General features: G+C 39.8%; 1 protein-coding gene across 1 annotated transcript in view; it reads right to left on the bottom strand.

Annotated features, from left to right (window-relative positions):
- HDAC9 (histone deacetylase 9) overlaps nt 1–18821 on the bottom strand; it is a 455676-nt gene that overhangs the window by 271898 nt on the left and 164957 nt on the right. The window contains exon 3 of the mRNA XM_059466708.1: nt 4126–4188. Within this exon, the coding sequence (XP_059322691.1) occupies nt 4126–4188 (63 nt within the window). The remainder of the gene's footprint in view (nt 1–4125; nt 4189–18821) is intronic.

The following is an 18821-nucleotide window of genomic DNA, read 5'->3' as shown; positions in this document are numbered from 1 at the left end:
TACCTGATTGAGATACACAAATATGTCAAGTTTTTAATGAGTATCAGAGCAAAACTTTAAATGAACTTGCTTTCTGCAGGTTATCCACAGGAAAAGGTGAGCAAGTAAAGGTTTTGTTCAGGAAAAAAAAAGAAGAAAAATATGGGAGGGCAAATATCAAAGAACTTTCCCTGAAGGCAATATAAATGCATGTGTAAAGCAAACCCCATGTATACAAGGTCATGCAGACACATGACAGAGACAACATACAGGACAAACTGTGCACACTGGGGTTTACTGAGGGAAGATTGCTCATGAGCTCCTGCCAACCCACGTACGGCACGATGCATGCAGCAGTAATTCTGTCATTTATATTCAAGTGACACAGTTTACATTTCCTGACTGGTGCAGAGAATAAACATTCACTACATCCACTTGCGACACCTGTGAAATTGAAGGTATTTTACAAGCCTGTAGGTAGGTGAAGCCAATCAAATTAATCATTCTGAACCATTACATCCCCTCTAGAACAGTTTTGCTCTATCGATTCCTGGTCCTGACAGGTATCATTTACTGTGTTTCACAGAAGGATTAGCTGACATAAGCAGGATTGTGTAACTTGCTCAGGTCACCTGTCAACCCATTGACAAGCCAAGCTTTAAGCTCACTATCTCCTTGAACTCTGATTTTTCAGCGGAACAGCTTTGGGCAGGAAGCAGAGGATGTCTCATCCAATAAAAACCAAGGTGGAATTCAGGCAGGGTACTGCAAGGCTGTACATCAAGATATGGCCAATGGGGAGGACTTAACAACCTTACCCTCTGAAAAACCACTATTGTCTATTAAATCACCAAAAGCTGGCAGGACTTCCTGAAGTCCCACATCAACAGATACCAGGATTGGGTAGGTCCTTCCTTCTCCTTCACATAAGTACCATCTATTTAAGAAATATAGTCCTGCATTGGTTATTATAAACCACATTTTAATGAGTGTTTTTCCCATGGACTGCGTTGCACCAAATGCTTTTTTGCAAGAACTTTCTGTTTATTACTTGTACTGTGAAAAGATCAGAGGTCATGAGCCAGAGGCTGAATGTTAGGATCCACTGTGGCATTGCACACACATGGAAATTGAGTCTTTTTTGTGTAAAGTAAAAGGGACAGAATAGATAAATAATTCCAGGTAAATAAGAGGCTTTAGACCCCAGATTTATTTTGTAAATGTGAAGTTAAAATAACTATGGTACCAAATAAGAATACATCAACATAATTTTCTCACAAAAAGATGCACAGCACTTGCTGCTGCATTTTAGAGCAACAGTACCATATGGAAGACTTTAGTTCTGCCTTGTAAAGACAGCTGAAATGCTCTCTGCAGTAAGGTGTAGGTGTCTGCAAATTACACAGCTTCTTAGTCAGTGCCGATCTAGATTGCTCCATTCATAATTAGACTTTTGATTGGTACCTATCCAGATCATCTCATTCATAGTATGACTTACAAGCAAGGATGGAGACAGACAGGCAAGGCAGTAATTGAGGGAATACCAGCAGAACTGATTCTCATGTTAAAGTATTTCCTATGCCTGCTCTTGTCAGAAATTTCTTAGACATTTTGTTTTGCAAATCCAATACATTGACCAGTGAACTTGTCCTCTTTGGGGGATCTCTCCAGCCCAGCTTAAAATCAGTTGCATAATATATGTGCATTGTATCTGCATACCAGCAAACCTAAAAATCTGACTGTTCTTGTCTGTTTTAAGTTATTCTTGAAGTCTCTGGAGCAAGCACATGAAGGGTGCAAAGCACAAACTTTTATGGATCTGTTATTTTCTTCACTACATGCTACTTTTTAACCTTAGTATAAATCACGTGCATTTAAGTGAAGATAACTTTAAAGTTAAGGGCATTGTGAAAAGGAAAATTCAAATGACTGTTTCTGGCTTCTCCAAATGCTAGGGCATACTGTCACACCCTAGCTATTTCTTTCTTCCCTACATGCATCATAAATGGAAAGAATGAAAAGTTACCAGAACTGATCCTGCAAGACGCTGAACGTGCGGGAGATGGAGGTAACCAAGAGCAGCACCAGGCTTTGAGGTTTCATGTGACATGAACTGAAACTGCAGACTATGTATAATGTCAATTACTTGTCATCTAGTTGCATATTTTAAAGGCCAACTGAAACACAGAGGAATACTTTATGTTCCACAGAATATATATATACTTACACATCTTTTATCTGCATAATGTTATTAAATAAGATTTTGTAGGGATTGTTTTTAGTCTAAACCCCCCCCCCCTTACTCCATTTGGCACTACAGGGGAAACTGTGTATATTATATGGACTTACCTAATGTACTATCAGATACAAATCAACAGTTATATGATATTCTTATTTCCAATGAAGACAAGCAGAGCTATAAACTTACAGAAAATCACCTTATTTTCTTGAGTTTCAAATGGAAAAATTGCTATTAGTTGGCAGTTAAAGGGTAGCATAGGGAGATAAACTCCCCAATTTTTCACTTGTGAACCATTTATTTCAACTTGACTTAGTACTAAAAAAAAACCAACAGCAACAACAAAAAAAAAGCAGAACAGTAGGGAGAGGACACAGTCAGCCTTACCTCTAACCAATTTAAAAGCACTGGACACCTGTTGAGCTGTTTAGGAAAACTGAGGAAATGCAATGAAGCAAAGCAACAATTCTTGAACAAGAGGTTGACACTGCAGATGGCTTTACAGAAGAACTGTAACACTTCCAGGAAAGCTTTTGCTCTTACCCACAGTCTTTGCTAGAGCTTTGCTGTTCATAATTTTAAATGTGCCTTCACGTGATTTGTGTCCCTGACAAAAGAGCTGAAATTGGTGATCAACAACCTAAAATAGTATGTAAGAACGGAACACTAGTAAAACTTTTAGCTCTTATTCTACAAAGCAGGAAAATAAACAGTTTAAAAAAAACCAGACATAGGCTCAACAGGTGTACTGAAAGAGGTAATATGTGAAGAGAGGTATGGTCCACACATATAATTATCTTTAGAAACTGAGGTCATTCAAGTTTTGGGAAAAAAGAAAAAGAAAAAGAAAAAGAAAAAGAAAAAGAAAAAGAAAAAGAAAAAGAAAAAGGAAAAAGAAAAAGAAGTAAAGGGGGCACAACTAAGATTAAAATAAATGCAAATAATTAATCCTGTATTCCACATATGGATCTTCTATAAAACTAACACTTCCTGAAAAACAAAGTAAGAAACCTAGGTTGAAATAGATATAAACCAGAAAACACTGTGTCTTAACAGAAAAAAGTTTCATCCCAATGAAAACTGTACTGGAATTAACTTTAGGAGAGAATAGGCAAGGGTAGACAACCTGAAATGTTGACATTTTTAGCCCATCTAAATTGAATGGCAATGATTCTTCCAAGTTAATTTATCCTCAGTAGCAGGTCTCAAACACAGCTAGGAAGGAAACTAGAAACAGAGGGGTAGCTGTGAGGAAACACACATGAGGAAACATGCAGTGTTCTTTCTGAGCAGCTTTGAAATACCTTCATGAAAAAACACATCCAATTTACATCTCAGTGAGCTCTTACCTGAAACTAGCATTGCCAGGTTCACAAATATTTTTAAAGGAACAAAATAAACCATGCAGTTTAAAGACATTTTGCAGTAGCACTGTAATGCAAAGAGAAAGGTATTGGTATAAAGCCCCCTTCATATGCAAACTAGAGAAAAGGAAGCTCACAGAAAGAGCGAATCCTGTTTACAACAGATATACGACTAGAATTGCTTATGAGGGGCTCTAAATGCAGCCTCCTGACAAGGTCTGTCCGGGAAGCCTCTCCCTGTGAACAAGCCTCTACCATGAGCCCCATTTTGCAATCACGCAACAAAACAAACAAGGAAACCCAAACTCGACTCCAGTTGCGAGCATGTTGCTGCGTCTGGAAAGCAGCACACCAAAGGAGACAAACTCCTCGCAAAAGCAGCAGCAGCTGCAATCTGAAATACTTCCAGAATTATATAACAACAACTTGGATAAAGCCCACAAAAATTAAGTCACTTCTTGAAAGGAAGGGTGTTTACTTGTCATGCCAGGCTGTATGTCCCCGGTCAGCCACTCAAGTCTAAGGCACGGAGCTGTCTCTTACCTGAGCTGATCATACTGTGCATTCTTTGCTGAGCCAAGAGCTGTTCACGTCCAGAAACCCCATCTGAGGAAAAACACGATTCACTCTCGTAAATTGTCTGCAGCATATTCCAACTGGTCTGCACTTCAGCTACACAAGAGACTCATCACTGCACTTGCACATAGGCGTCGGGCACGACCCTCTGCGGTCCTACCTCCTTCAGCGAGGGTCGTAAGATAATATGCTTCGGCAATTAGCAGTGTTTAAGCATTTGCACAAGTATCTATGAGGAGAAGGAGAAGCCCAGACCCGCCGTCGGCAGCCCCCGCCCGCAGGCAGGGAGCCGTGAGCGTGCGGGGGGCTGAGCGCTGCCGACTTGGAGCAGTTGCGTTCGGGCAGCCAGCGGCAGGTGGAGGAAGAAATGAAGAAATATCTCTGCGCTTTGGGCTTCTTGGCAGGGCGGGGAGGGGGGGAACTGCCTCTAACAAACTATCAAACGGAATAAGCCACCTTTCCAGGCACGGGGAGCCGCGGAGGGTTTAACCGAGCTGACCCCAGCCCAGCCCCGCGCTGCCGTGCCCGCGCCCCTCTCGCTGCCGGCCGGCCGTCCCTCGGCCAGGCGGCTGGCGAAGTTGGCGGGAGCAGCAGCGACAACTCATTTGCATTTGAATTGACACCCTCGTGGCCCAGCGGCGGCAGAAATAGAACAATGGCCGGCCTGAGCCAAAAATAGGTCAAGCATGGCCGGGTGATTGGAGCCTGCATTAATGCGTTTAAAAATACCACAGCAAACACAGCTGTCCAGTCTCCGTCTTTCAAACTGCCGCCCGTCCTCTGCGCGCCGCCCGGCCTCGGGCTCAATTAACCCCTTCCCCCTGCCCAGTGCCACTGGGGACACGCCAGGGAGGAGGCAGCAGTGGGGACAGGGACGGTCCCCGCCCGGGACTTGCGCCCCTCTCCCTCCTCGCCCTCCCCCGCGGAGTGTTTTGTGCACAGAGAGCAAAACGCCACGGCCTCTGCCCGTATCGGTCCTAAAATAACGCAGGGAGGTTTTGCTGGCGATGTGGTTTCTGCCTCGCCCACGCGCAGCCATCCTGCTGTTCTATTTTTGCTGCCCGTTTCTCTGGCTACGCCACAGTTGGCTTTGGCAGGGGAAGGAGCCCGGCGGCCGCCAGCGCCCGGCAGGACCCGGAGAGAGAGGAGAGAGGAGAGAGGAGAGAGGAGAGAGGAGATTTCTGCAGCTCCGCGGGCCGGGGGGAGCAGCAGGCGGGGGCACATGCCAATGCGGACCGGGTTTGTGCGTGCAGCTATAAGCGGCCTTTCCGTATTTAGCATGCTTCATATAATGCTTATAGTAAGTCACCGATTGTGGCACGGCGTGTTAGACACGCTTACGGACTATGCACTGTTTGGTTGACTTGCTAAAATTTGGAGAGAGGCTGAGTAGTTCACACTTATTTTTAGAAGCATTAGGCAATTTACACAGCGTCTTTTTCAGTTCTCCAAGATGATGTGGTTTCAGAAGAGCAGCTTTTGACAGCTTATCAGACAACAGCACCGTGCTCCTCTGTGGTTTGACAAGTTTCGCACATGTGAAGCCCGTTTTTCATACTGGTGTTTCAAAAGTTGCACCTCATTTGATCATTAATATACCTACACACAGATAACTTTCATTTCAGTGTTACAGACAGTACTTTACTTCTCAGAGCCCTACTCTGCCTTACTGCACTTTTATACAGGTGACCAAAGCCTGTTGCTATCTATATTATAAAGCAGCTTGACTACTCTCATACCAAAATTATAAGTCTGCTCCACATTCCTGCTCCACGGGAGCAACAGTGGCCACTGGGATGTAATTCCTCACCATAAATCAAGAAGCCAACACAGAAGCCATGTTGGAGCTTTCTAGAAATCCACAGAATTCTCAACTATCAATATAATATTTTACTCCTAAAGACGCAAGAATTTGCCCAGTATTTGGGGCCCTCTTCTGCCTTTTGGTGAAGAATCTTCTGTATGCTTACATGACAGATCATAGCTAAGGGCAGTATATTTTTTAATATACTTCTCACCATTGTGTTACCAAAGAAAAGATTCCCAATAACAAAGTACTGGGGCACTCCTATGAAGTTTGGCTACTTGATGGCACCTAGGAAGTCTGCGGCTCAAGTCTTCCCATCATCCCAAACCTTTTCTTCTTCAATGTGCCAAATCACCTGGTCCTGGTGAGAGTGAAGGCCTGCCCCCTGGACAGGGAGAGACCGCAGCAGCTGGCTGGGGTCTCTGAGGTTTTCCCTGCAGGATCCTCAAGTCAGTAGCTATCACTTCTTGCTACCCTGCTCTCCTTGGCATCTCTCTCCCTACTGAGGAAGCAGTGAAGCCCTGCAGATGGCATTGCACCCAGCTCTGCAAAGGGCCATGAGCAGGGGCAGGGGCACTGACAGCACAGTGACAGGTAGGGTGTTACAGTGCAAGATTTCAGATGAGCACAACACATACCATTGCATCATGAATTGCTGACAATTTGATATCATAAACATTTTCTCTGGAAAATAAAAATACTCAAATGTTTTGTGGGAAATATGTGGCCTTTCCAGAGCACAGAGCAGTTTAATACAGTGCAAGAAGCATCACCGGCAGAAACAGAAATCTCCTCTAATGCAGAAAAAGCTTTTTATAGACAGAAGTAAATAGAAAAAGTGGAATTGCTTATGCCCTTCAGCCAAACAGAACATGACGCTGTTTGGTGATTCAGCGCCTCAAAATAATCAAGTTTCATATTACAGGGAAACACGGGAGGAATAAGTTAAAAACAGGTCAGAACATGGAAAACTGTGGAGTGTGGGATCTGGTATTAGGTACCCATATGTTTTTATAACTTCTTATATATGCAGCTGCATTTTGAAAGATAGTGTTCACAGCTCTAAATGACTTAAAATGCTGCAGTAACAAACTAAAAGCAAACTATATTCAAGAGCAGAAAATGTACACTTAGATATTTAGCTTCAAGTGTTCTTAATTCCGACGTACATATTTTAAACTGACAGACACATAAACTGTCTTATGTTCACTAATTCACAGACCATAATAACTACAGCATGATGCCATACATTTTAGATGATACATAAAAACTATATAAAAATATTTTACTTATGAAATCAGTCACCACAAAGGTAGGGTTTTTACAACCTGAATTCTTCCGACTTGCTTTGACATAGTATAAGCCTACTTTGGTTCATGCTTTGGTTTAAAACACATGTGTAAATCCATTTCTTTTCAACATAATATTTAATCACATGCTCAAATTCTATTGATTGCAATAGAATTTAAGCACATAGTTAAACACTTTGCTGAGTCAGCCCAGACTTTTACTGCGCAATCAGGTGAATTTAAAGAGCTCCTTAAGAGTCCCACAGGGGAAGGATAAAGGGTTCATGCCTGAAGAAAATCTGGTTTTTATTTTTAAAGCTATGGATGTTATAAGGTGACATTTTCATACAGGAACATGAGGGGATTTTTTCTGTTTTTTCAAATGCATTTCCTAAACTTGGAGAAGTTTAATGACGCTAGCAGTGAAGGTAAACTGCTGAAATGATTTAGTGCTGCTGAGGTGACTCTAAATGCAATCAGCCACTTTATAGAAAACTTAAGGCATGTTAGTAGCACTGTGATCTCATTATAGCATTTTCACAATGTGTTTTTCTTATTTTCCCTCTGAGTTGTTAAAAACAAATAAATATAAGGAAATTAAATCTGGAAACCCCATTACTGCAACATTAAGACTAAGAAATGAAGCCCTCAAATTGGAAAGAGTTAGGATTTCTACTGTGTTATTAAGTCTACAATATTATAATTAAGTAACACTTTTGTCTTTTTTTTTTTAATTTTTATTTTCCTTTCAAAGCACAAACAGTATATTACTGATTGTTTTTAGCATATCCCATTTCTCACATGCTATTCTGGAACATTGCCTTCATTCATATTAATAATTTAGTTTCAACTTTTGCAGTTTTCTTACTTGTAAATGAATACTTGCACAGATTTTTTTATCATAATGTTCAATTGTATCACATAAATATTGAACACATTAAAAAAAGAGATGTTCTCTAGTTTCTAGTCATATGCTTAAATGAGGACATTGCAGTCTTACAGGTGTCCCATTCAACCTTTTTTCAGTCCCTTTTTCATTTGGCAATTGAAAAAGCAGGAGTAATAGCATGCATCAATGTCAAACAATTCATAAACAAGTGGGAGCTAAATTAAGGTTGCATGAGTAGAATTAAATTTGGCCTATTTCAGTACTGGAGGTTAGAGTACTAATCTTTGCAGCCTAAAGACTTCCTAACTATTTTTGTGTACCCAATCACTGGGATTAAAGAAAAAAAAAAAAAAAAAAAAAGGGAAGAAAAAAATTAACTATTGTATAGAACAGATGTTTCTGAAGCCACAGTTCATTAGATACCATTAGTACCACATGAAACCCAAACATCCAGCATAAATTACTGCAGCTTATGCTAGAGGATTAACCATGTTAACGAACAGCTAAAGACTATTACCACAGAGAAGCAGATGGTTTGGGAGCAGCAAGAAATCAGGGGAGATGCTGTAATGGTCTGGTCCTGCTCCCTCTTGGAACTAAGGGACCATATTCCAAGTCCCTGGAGGAGTTCAAATGGGTTGCTTAATCCATGTGCTTTGGTTAGAAATACCAAGTACAGGAATGTTTCCAGCCAATTCTCTGTGCAGCAAGCCTTGGCATTGCCTGTGCAGGAATACATGGTGCTTTTCTTTGCAGGGCTGGGAAACCATGTGATGGGCATTTTTTAAGTGAGGAGAAAACTGCAGTTCTAGTGGTTTAGCTCAATTCAAGCTTCAAAGGAATTTTCTGGGACAAAGAAAGGCATATCTGTAGCTTTAGGGGATTTTGTGACAAACAATGGGAGAGTAAAACTTTACAAAGTTCTGAGGATAAGAAGTGCTATGTAAGATAAATGTACGGCTCTCTTATCATCTCTTGTATAAGAATACAAAGAGTCTTGCATCTTTCTCATGCAAAGTAGCTCAGGGGTTTTGTAACTAGCTGATGACATCACTTCTTTCTCCTCTTAAAATACAATTTTTTGTTCACATAAATAAATCTACTAGAAATTAAGTCTTAGATTCAGGACAACACCTCAACAGCACATAGTTGATTATAAGCACAAGGCTTAAGTTGAGCATATGCTTAAGGGCTTCATAAATTCAACTTTCACTAAAGTAATAAAAAGACCCTAATACTAATATAGAGATATGTAGAAAGTAAATATTTAGGTTAGGGAAAGCATCAAAATTCATTTATTGTGTTGACAAAGTCATTTATCAGGTAGGAACTAAAATCTCTGTGTTTTGTGGCAAGACTGAGGTACATTGCACATAAACAACACAAGCCCAAGTAATATCAGATAAATGACAAATAAATGGCTCAGACCAGCAAAGCACTTTCTCCCTTTTATGCCTTTATGCCATTAATGAGTTTAGAGGAGCTATGAGCAATATGAGATTTCCTGGCTCTTCATGGCTAGGCCCACTTTCCTTAGAGAGACACCAGAGCTGTGCCTGCTGCTCCTGGCTCCACCAGGCACACACCTGGGTGCACCTGCACAAAGGAGCCCTGGAGCACATCACCTGGGGCAGCTGCCAATATGTTCAACATCCTCCAGGCATTTCAAGCTTGTTGCACACCTAATGAGCAGATAATCTGAGCCTCCATGCAGGGTTCTGCACTGCATCTCCTAATCATGGGTGGGCTGGCAGGTCAGATCACTTGGTCACTTCCTGGACAACAGATTTCTAAATCCTCATGTCTAGAAAACCAATAGAAACACCATCTCTAGCTTGTAATATATGTTTGAGTGATTTATTTTGGGTTTAAGACGAGAAATGTAGGCCATGCTTGCTGCCTGGAGAATTGAACTGTGGAAACCAATGGCCATGCAAAGGTTTTGGAATTACAGCAGAAGCCAGCAAACCAAATACAAGCTCCTAGGATTACACCAGGACCAAAAAGGCTAATAAAATCCTTGGGAATATAACAGGTTTGTACTGAATAACAGCAGTAAGATGATATACATATTACAGAATATCTTGGGGTACTGTAACTTCTCCCATTATAAATATTTGAAAACAAATTCTTAAAAACTGAGGCTGGCTAGACATGCCACATGCATAAAATACATTTGGAAAACCTTTGAAAACTGGAAACCTAAAGACCTGTGATACTAAATTTATTGATGAAGCTCAGGGGCGGCTTGGCATTGTCTGCAATGTTCAGGGCAAGATGTCCAGTGGGATAGTAAAATTGTTTTTCTTTTAAGAAATAAGGCCTTAAGAAAGATCCATTTATTAGAAAATTCAGGCCAGAGGTGGACATGCATTTTAAGCATGCTTCAAACACTGCAGCAATTTCCAAATGAGCTTTACATCAGTATTGATCATGTCTCTGAAAAGAAGCTTTAACAGTTCTGTACGTCAAGCTTAAGGCAACTTTTGTTGTAGAACTCCAAGACAGGTCTTACCTCATGAGTCTGAAAAGGTCAGATCATGGGGGTAGAATTACAGAATTGTTTTCCTTGAAAAAGATCTCTAAGATCATTGAGTCCCATCATTAATGTAAGTATATCCAAGTCCACCAGCCAGTTCCCACTACAGGTACCTTCAACACTAGCAAGAACTACTAAGTGTTGCTGAATTGATGGAATAATAAATTCCACAGTCATATATACTAAACTAAACTAATTATTCCTCTATCAGAAATAATTTTATTATTTGAAATTATCCTCTCCTGAAAAACAAAGGCTTAATTTTTGTCTTTTTTTTTTTTTAATCCAAACTATGTTTACTTTCCTGTGATACTAGAAAAGCTTTTAGAAGAGTAGAACAATGGAGTGCACTGTAAATAACTTGGGGAAAAAAGCCTTTGAGGAAAAAAAGAACCCACAAAGTGTTTGCTTCATTTTGCTATTCAAAGCTGCCCTTTTATATCAAATAATTAGATTTCAAAAATAGGGTCTTTCTAAAACAGGCTTGGATTCATGAAGTGATGAGGTGGCTTTACATGATATATTACAAGCAGATTATAAATCTATAGTGGATTTATAGCAGATCTTTAGCAGATAGATACCAATGTAGATTGGAACAATTACTCTTCTAAATTTAAAAAAGAAAAGACATTTTCTTAAATTTAAAAAAAGTTGAAATTAAGTCAGAGAACTGTCACTTCAATCCAGTGGAAGCTTGGCCAAGAAAAAATAGAGCATGAAAAAGGGCCTCCTTTAATGTGTGGGCCAAAGAATGGACCTGAGATGCCAGACCATGTGCTTGGCTGTGGGCACACACCAGTTTCTCCCACCGTGCTGCCTGCTTGGATCTCCTTCCTATGCCAGCATCCCCACCCCTCACAGGGGAGCATTGAAGCACATGGAGAAACAGTGCTGGATGCACAAACATGCCCCTGAGAGCAGTAACAAATTGACCACTGCTGCCCTGAAAAGGTCATATCTCACACCGGTCAATAATGCTGTTATGAAACCACACAAATCCTCACGGTTAGCTGGGCCAGGATGGCAGCAACCCTCTGCTGGGCTTTTATCAAAATGTTTCAGTAAACCCGGATCCAGTTTTCATCTAATTTAATTTTCTTCATCCTCTTGAACTTGGATAAGGAATAGATCTGCAACCCAAAATGTAATCAGTATTCACCAGCTTGGGAGCTGATTTTACACTGCTGGTGAATTTGGGGCAATGTTAAAATGATGAAACTGTGACTTCATTGGGTAAACTGTAAATATTTTGCCTGACTTCAGTAGAACCAGCATTCCTTCTGAGGAGCAATACAATCTTAATTTCTGTAGCAAATTTATATAGATTGGAAAAGAGGGGAGGAAAATCAAAATACAATTGAAAGCAAGGTTTCATTGCTCTGAAATTAAAATTGCAACACATTCCAAATAAATATAACCTCTTCCTTTAGCTAAGCAAACCACTTTGAAAATCCCTTGAAAATCTTAATGCATCCATCCACTTGCTGCAACTGAAAATAACTTTACACTATGTAAAGGCAGTATGTACTATGTACAATATGCACAGTGGCACTGCCAAAATGTGTCACAAACTTGACTTTTGTAAAAACAGGCATCCAGCTGGTAATCCTAAAGCCAAACCACCCCTAAGAAGGCCTCTACACATCCTTCAAGCTGATTTAGCCAAATCTTGCAATGTTCAGTTTGCTAGGCACTTGATCCCACAGAAAGGATGGAACAAATAGAGAGGGAAGCCACAGCAAATGCTCAGCAAAGTCAGACCTCAGCAGGCAGATGTGGGCAGCTGCAGCTGCTGCTTCCACATGTCCCTCATCTGCCCCATCTCTGGCTTAAAGGAGAAAGATATGGGTGCTCAAGCTCTCTAGGACAAAGGGACCAGGCTGGTCCCAAGCCCTAGTTTCCTAGAATGAGAACTGTTCACAAAAAACCTGCCAGATTCTTCTGAGCCTCAAACCAGGTTGTGTGCAATGGCTAAAAACTTGCACAGGTCAAAACTGATGATCTGCTTTAAAAGCATGGGGAAGTAGGAAGATAATACACAGAATCCAGGTTCAGACAATACTCCCATTCTAATCAACTTCAATCAGATATATTTATGTCTTGCAAAGAATCTGGGAGGGGAATGCTCTTGTAATAACTTCAACCCTAATTGCTGCTGGGAAAGCGCAGTCCAAAAATGAAGTAGTAAATGAAAAGTAACTAGCTAGTGCTGGAATCCCAATGCCATGAGCAGAGAAGACAAACTATTTTCAATGACCTTAAGCTTCTGACCATTCAAAATACGGGATCAAACTTGGGCTCCAAGCCTGTTCCAAAAATATCATAGCAGTCCTCTGTGCACTTCATACCTTGCTGATTGGTAGTGGAGAGAACAGGGTGACAGCGCAGGAGATAATGACAGGAAAACAACTCCTTTCAGTCAACAATCCGAGGATCTGCACTATCACAAGCCAGGTCTCACACAAGTTGTCAGTCACAGATGGGCTGGTCTGTGCATGCTATGATTGCACTTCATTTCCAGTCCCTCCTCTTGTTAAAGCACTTGCCAGTGAAATAAACTGCTAAGTACATTTCAGTACTAAGTACAGAGATTTGGATTTTTTTTTTTTAAATCTGAATATAATCCAAGCAAAGTGTTGTGATTAGTCTATGAAAAAAATGAGTGCATTTTCAGCAGCCCACAAAATAATGCTATATGCAGAATAAGGGCAGTCTTGGCTAAAAAAATGCACGGACAAAAGTTAGATCAAGGTGGCATGTATGGACTGAGTCCACAGGAATGAATAAAGAAATCACAACCCAGATTATCTTTAATATTATTCTTCATCTTCTCTCCTTACCTCTGCTGGAATTCCAGAAAAAAAAAAAAAAAAAAGCTAAAAAGGTGGAGGCAGAAAACTTGGGCAACTAAAAAGTGAACATACAGTTAGCAAATTATTTACTTGACAGGACTTAGCAGCTTTCCACATCTCAGAAGACAAAGGATGATAACTAAAGCCATGAGACTGATTTTGTGTTATCTGAAAAAGGGGTGCAGCAAAATTGGGCACCACCTTAACTAAAAATAGATGTGCTGTAATAATAGGTCTGAAAAAATCCTCATAAGTTAATTACCAGTGTGATGAAACAGGCTTAAGTTTGGTCAAGCTTTATTTTTCATTTTAATTTCCAGTAAGAATGTTTCTAAAAATAACATTCTTGTGTTTTATAATATTAATTTCCTTACCATTCTAAAGAAATGCTTGTCTCCAATTTTAGACTATACAGAAATATGACAGCCTTGCATTTAAGGAATAATTTACTTGAAGTAATGCAGCAGAGTTGGTTTTATTTAGAAACTTAAAAAAAAAATGCTACTGTAAGCTATTTAATCACACAGTTTTCTTTCAATCACTATTTACAGGCATACAAAGCACATTTCGCATAAAGACATTATATGTATAAACCTTTTATGTGTGTGAGAGTGTGTGTGTGTGTGTGTGTGTGTGTGTGTGTGTGTGTGTGTGTGTGTATAAAAATTTAAACAGATTTAAAGCACTTTCAGCTACTGGTGTCACATACCACAGTTGAAATACTAAAGCACAAGTACATTGATGTAAACAACAACAACAAAAAATTTAAAAGGCATCTCAGTAAATGTCTCATTTAAAACATGTGATGATCAAGTATTTTATTGACTTGGGCCCTACATCATTGTATGTACTTTTGTTCATTTAGTGTCCTCTCAGATGCAGCAGAAAGCCTCCAGCAATTCAGAGAGACGGTATGCTATTCTGGGACCCAACAGAGAATGAATAAGTTGAGAAGTTGAGCAACTAACTATATTTGTAAGGGGAAATCTCCAAGGCATACCTACCAAAAAGAATGTCAGGCTAGAAATACACCAGGATGGTTGCCAGCAGAAATATTTCATCAGTCAATCTTTTACAGTCCTATGGCTCCCATTTCATTTTTTTGCCAAGTTATTTAGAACTGCAGGCACCAGCAACATACAAGTTTGGGATGTGTCTTCATTTCTCACATGCTTTTTCTGGAAATCAGCTGGTTTGTGATACTTTGCCTTCTGATCCAAAGACCACAAGCTTGTCACAGGATGCCACAAAGGGGTTTGTGCAGTGGGAAGAGAAGGAAAGGACAGAGGTGGTCAGTAGATCATTAGTGGCTATGTACCTCCTTCAGGGTGACCTGCAGCTGTGGAGGGCTGGATCAAATGATCATGGTTACTCCTTCTCAAGTGGCATTGGAAAAGAATGGGTTTCTCATGCATGAATCCAAGGACAGCCATTTCTCCAGCATCCTGAATATGACCATCCTCTAAAGAAGACCATGTGTGCTAAACAATATATTTTTGGAACATTTAAATCAAAACAGCTATTTCTACAATCTTGGCATGGCTGCAGTGCTGCAGTGCTGATCAGTAGAATGGTGTTTACTTGGATGGGACACAGGTTTCACCGGTAACATCACGTTAAGGAGTTCCTCTTGTGCTCCTGCTACTGTGCTGTCCTTCTTCTGATGGCAAAATTTTACATGTATTTATACACATTATTTGAATGGAAATCAGATCAGATCAGTTTTCCAGTACAGCTCAAAAAGCACAAACCAAAGAAGTAAGACCCCAAAAGCCAAAGCACAAAAAGCAAGAACTTTTTATCCTTATGAGATCCTCTCTCTGCCTCATCAAGCCACAAGCACAGTGACAGAAGTTCAAAGGACTCCTGACAGTGCTATACTAATGCAGAACTGTTATTACTAACTGATACAACAGGTATTCAAGAAGATTTACATATCAAAGACATGGATGAATCACAGAAAACCTATATGGCCATGCTAATATATATATAAAAATATATATGATCAGCATAACTGACTACTCAAACTAGCCAACACCATTTAAAGATATGCACAAAGCCAAAAGCACTCAGATATCTTTTGGACATTATGGGGCAAAAAAGAAAAAAATCCTAGAATTCAAAACAGGTTTCTTTAGAGCCTCAGGGTTCTAACAATTTGTAGCTATGTTGGTATAGATCTAAACTGCATTAGTCAAAGAAACAATTAAGGTCTCCTTTGAAAAGGAGAACAGTATTCTTTAATTAGTTTCTATACAGAACACACTATTTTCTGATGATGCAGAAAAAGGAATATTGGGTTAGGCGATTTCTACAAGACTTCGGCAGATGCCTTTACTTTTCATAGAAATTCAGATAAAATTTGGGTTACCTTAGGACTTAGACTAGCTAATGGACTCTAGTTTCCTCCGCATCTTTAAATGCTTGTGTGCAAAACTCCCCCGCCAGCCTGTAATTTTCAGAGGAGGCAGCAATCAGTGTGCCATTTATGCACTGCACAGACAAAGGGACATTCTCAACACTGCTGGCATCACAGGAGAGGCTCATAAACAATCCATATCATTTGGTCACCCCATTTGATAAGGCTCACATTTTTATTGTCTTTGGAATAGAAAAACGATATATGGGAAGGCTTGTTATGTGCTACTCTGCTCAACACGCAGACTTGAAGAGAATTAATTTTGTTCGTAATTAAAATTAATAATATAGTTTTTAAATTTTCAATTTGCAGGCAAAATATATCTTACCCAATCTGTAAGAGGGTACAGTATGGAAAGTACAGTATCATTACCTGATTTCACATACAACAAGGCAAACCAGCCTGAACATGGCTTTTCCCGTTCACTGTCATTCAGAGCATGAAATAATCTATTTCGGACTCTCATGGATGATCAGTTCCCTTATTTGAAAAGTTACGTTTTTTCCTCTACCTGAAGCAATGTAATTTTTCACTGGCAGAAAGAGAGACCTGCAGCAGTCCTAGCTTGGCAGTGCCAAGAAGAAAATTTTGTTTTCATTCACATAGCTGCAAGATACATATAAAACACTAGTGGTCTTTTTTTTACTATTTTTTTTTTCTTACAGATTTCTACTTTTCCTGTGGTAGCATTCAAAAAGATAATGTGACATTTTTACATCTGTGTATTTATTCATCATATATTTGTTAAAAGTGACCATGAGGGATGGTTAATGAATGTTTAAAAAACCCCAGAATTGCTAGGGGACTAGGACTGAGTCGTCTTCAGTCGCAATTGCTGATGACAGATTTCCTGTGATCAGAGATACCATACACCCTATGTTTCAGTTCCCCATCCTTCCAAAGGGAATAAACAGCAGTATGCTTCACATTATTGTTTAGAACACAAGTGCTTTAAGGGTGCTCAAACATCATGGAAGTGGAGAACATACACTTTCTTTAGGCTAAAATACTTTTGCCAAACTTTTTCTACAGCACACAGTCAGTTAGCAATCTGCATCCTTCCACAGGGAATTGGCAACACTGATTACTACCCATGGATGTCAATGTTTTGTAGAGCCTACATTACTTCAGATAGCTGATTACTACCAAAATTAAATTGCAAGTGATTTCCCTAAACCACGAGAGTAGGTGTTTTTTCTTCAAAAGCTAGAGACGAGTGCAAAAAGGCTCTGCTTGTTTTCATATTTCAAAATCTTTTTGGTTTTACCTGTACTCTCTTAACTTGTCCCTCTCTTCAGAACATTTTATGTAGTTCTATAAACTACAGAACATTGCCACTTGCAAAAAAACCCCAAAACTACAGCTAAAAAATATTTATGTCTCTCTAGATTTCCAGGCTTACAATTTACTGGTAATTCCATTCACAAGGAGAAACAAGACAGCTTAGCAATAGTTGTGGCAAGCTGTGAATCTCACTCATGTAAACAATGAAATGCTTTGTTCTAAAGAAAAAAAAAACATCGATCTGTGCTCAAGACAATGAATTGATAAAGAAAAAAAGGGCAACAAATACCTAAAAACCAAACACATGCCTTTGAGTAAACATTTCTGCCATTCAATCTGTTGTACATTGACGAGTTAATGAAATCAGCTGAGGGACCTTTCTTCCCATTCAGCTGAAGCTGTGGCCATACACACCCTGCTCCTTCTATTTCATCTCCAGCCCAGACCTGGCATGGTCAGATAGCTTTGGTCTATTTTTGGAATAAGAATATTTAAACAATGATTGACCATGATAAATTTTCTCTGCTCTCATCAACATTAAATTAACCAGTCCTCTTGATACCTTTCTCATGAGTCTGGAAACCTCATTTGCAAATAGGATAGATATTTCCATTAGGATGCTCTTTTCAAACTGACCAGAACAGTCTCTGTATTGTGGGACCCATTTATAAATGCAATCCTTTCCTTCTTTGTTTGCTACTCCCATCAAAAAAGCCAGTGTTTTCCAAGGGAAAAAACAGTAACTGAGGACCATTTCTTCTACAGTTTTCCTTCTCTGTGTTAGTCTTTCTTCATTATTGCACAAACACGACTGTTCTGTTCTTCTCTTTTTACCCCACCTTTCATTCACTGATAAAATGGCGACTCCCTCTACGCTCTACTTAGTAAAATCTCAGACAAAAGACACTTCTGGGGTTTCTCCCATGTTATTCTCTTGTTTGTGAAGAAGTCTCCCAAAAGATGGCTTAAAACTATCCTCCACAGAATACAAGGATTTGAGCTCCTTTGCTCAGAAACCCACTGGCATTACATTGGGTAATATGGCTCTTTTCCTCCCAGTCTGACAAAGCATGGATTTTGTACATACAGCCAAGATATTTCCATCCAGGCTGAAAAAATTACTTGGAAGAGGCTTGTTGTGGTGATCATAAACATAAAGTGCCTCTCATCAGATAAAAGAAGAAGTTGTGGCTTTGTACTGCCATTGTAGTACCACTGCCATTGCTCCTTTCCTGTACTGCCAGGTGCTGGGAGATATTTCATAGATTTGCCAACAGCCTGTGCTTCTGCAAGAACAGTTCTTCCACTGGTCTGCTACCAGCTAAGAAAATACCCTGTAATCATTACAATTCATATTTATTCCAAACCCAGTAATTCAGAATTCACTTCACAAGGTTTTAACTGCCATAATCTCTGCTGAATATTGAACTCAAGAAGAGATGCAAAGCATTCCTTGAAAAATGGCTCATGTCAAACATTTATCAGCTCTGCCATCCTTTTCATGCATAGATGAATGCCTCTCTCATGTACGTTTTTTTCTTGTATTTACTTTCTATAGTTTCTGCAAAGAGTGTTCCACAATCT

Source organism: Ammospiza nelsoni, chromosome 1, assembly GCF_027579445.1.
Source record: "Ammospiza nelsoni isolate bAmmNel1 chromosome 1, bAmmNel1.pri, whole genome shotgun sequence".
NCBI lineage: Eukaryota > Metazoa > Chordata > Aves > Passeriformes > Passerellidae > Ammospiza > Ammospiza nelsoni.
The sequence above is the reverse complement of the archived record's forward strand: the minus strand, read 5'-3'. Positions and strand labels throughout refer to the sequence as shown.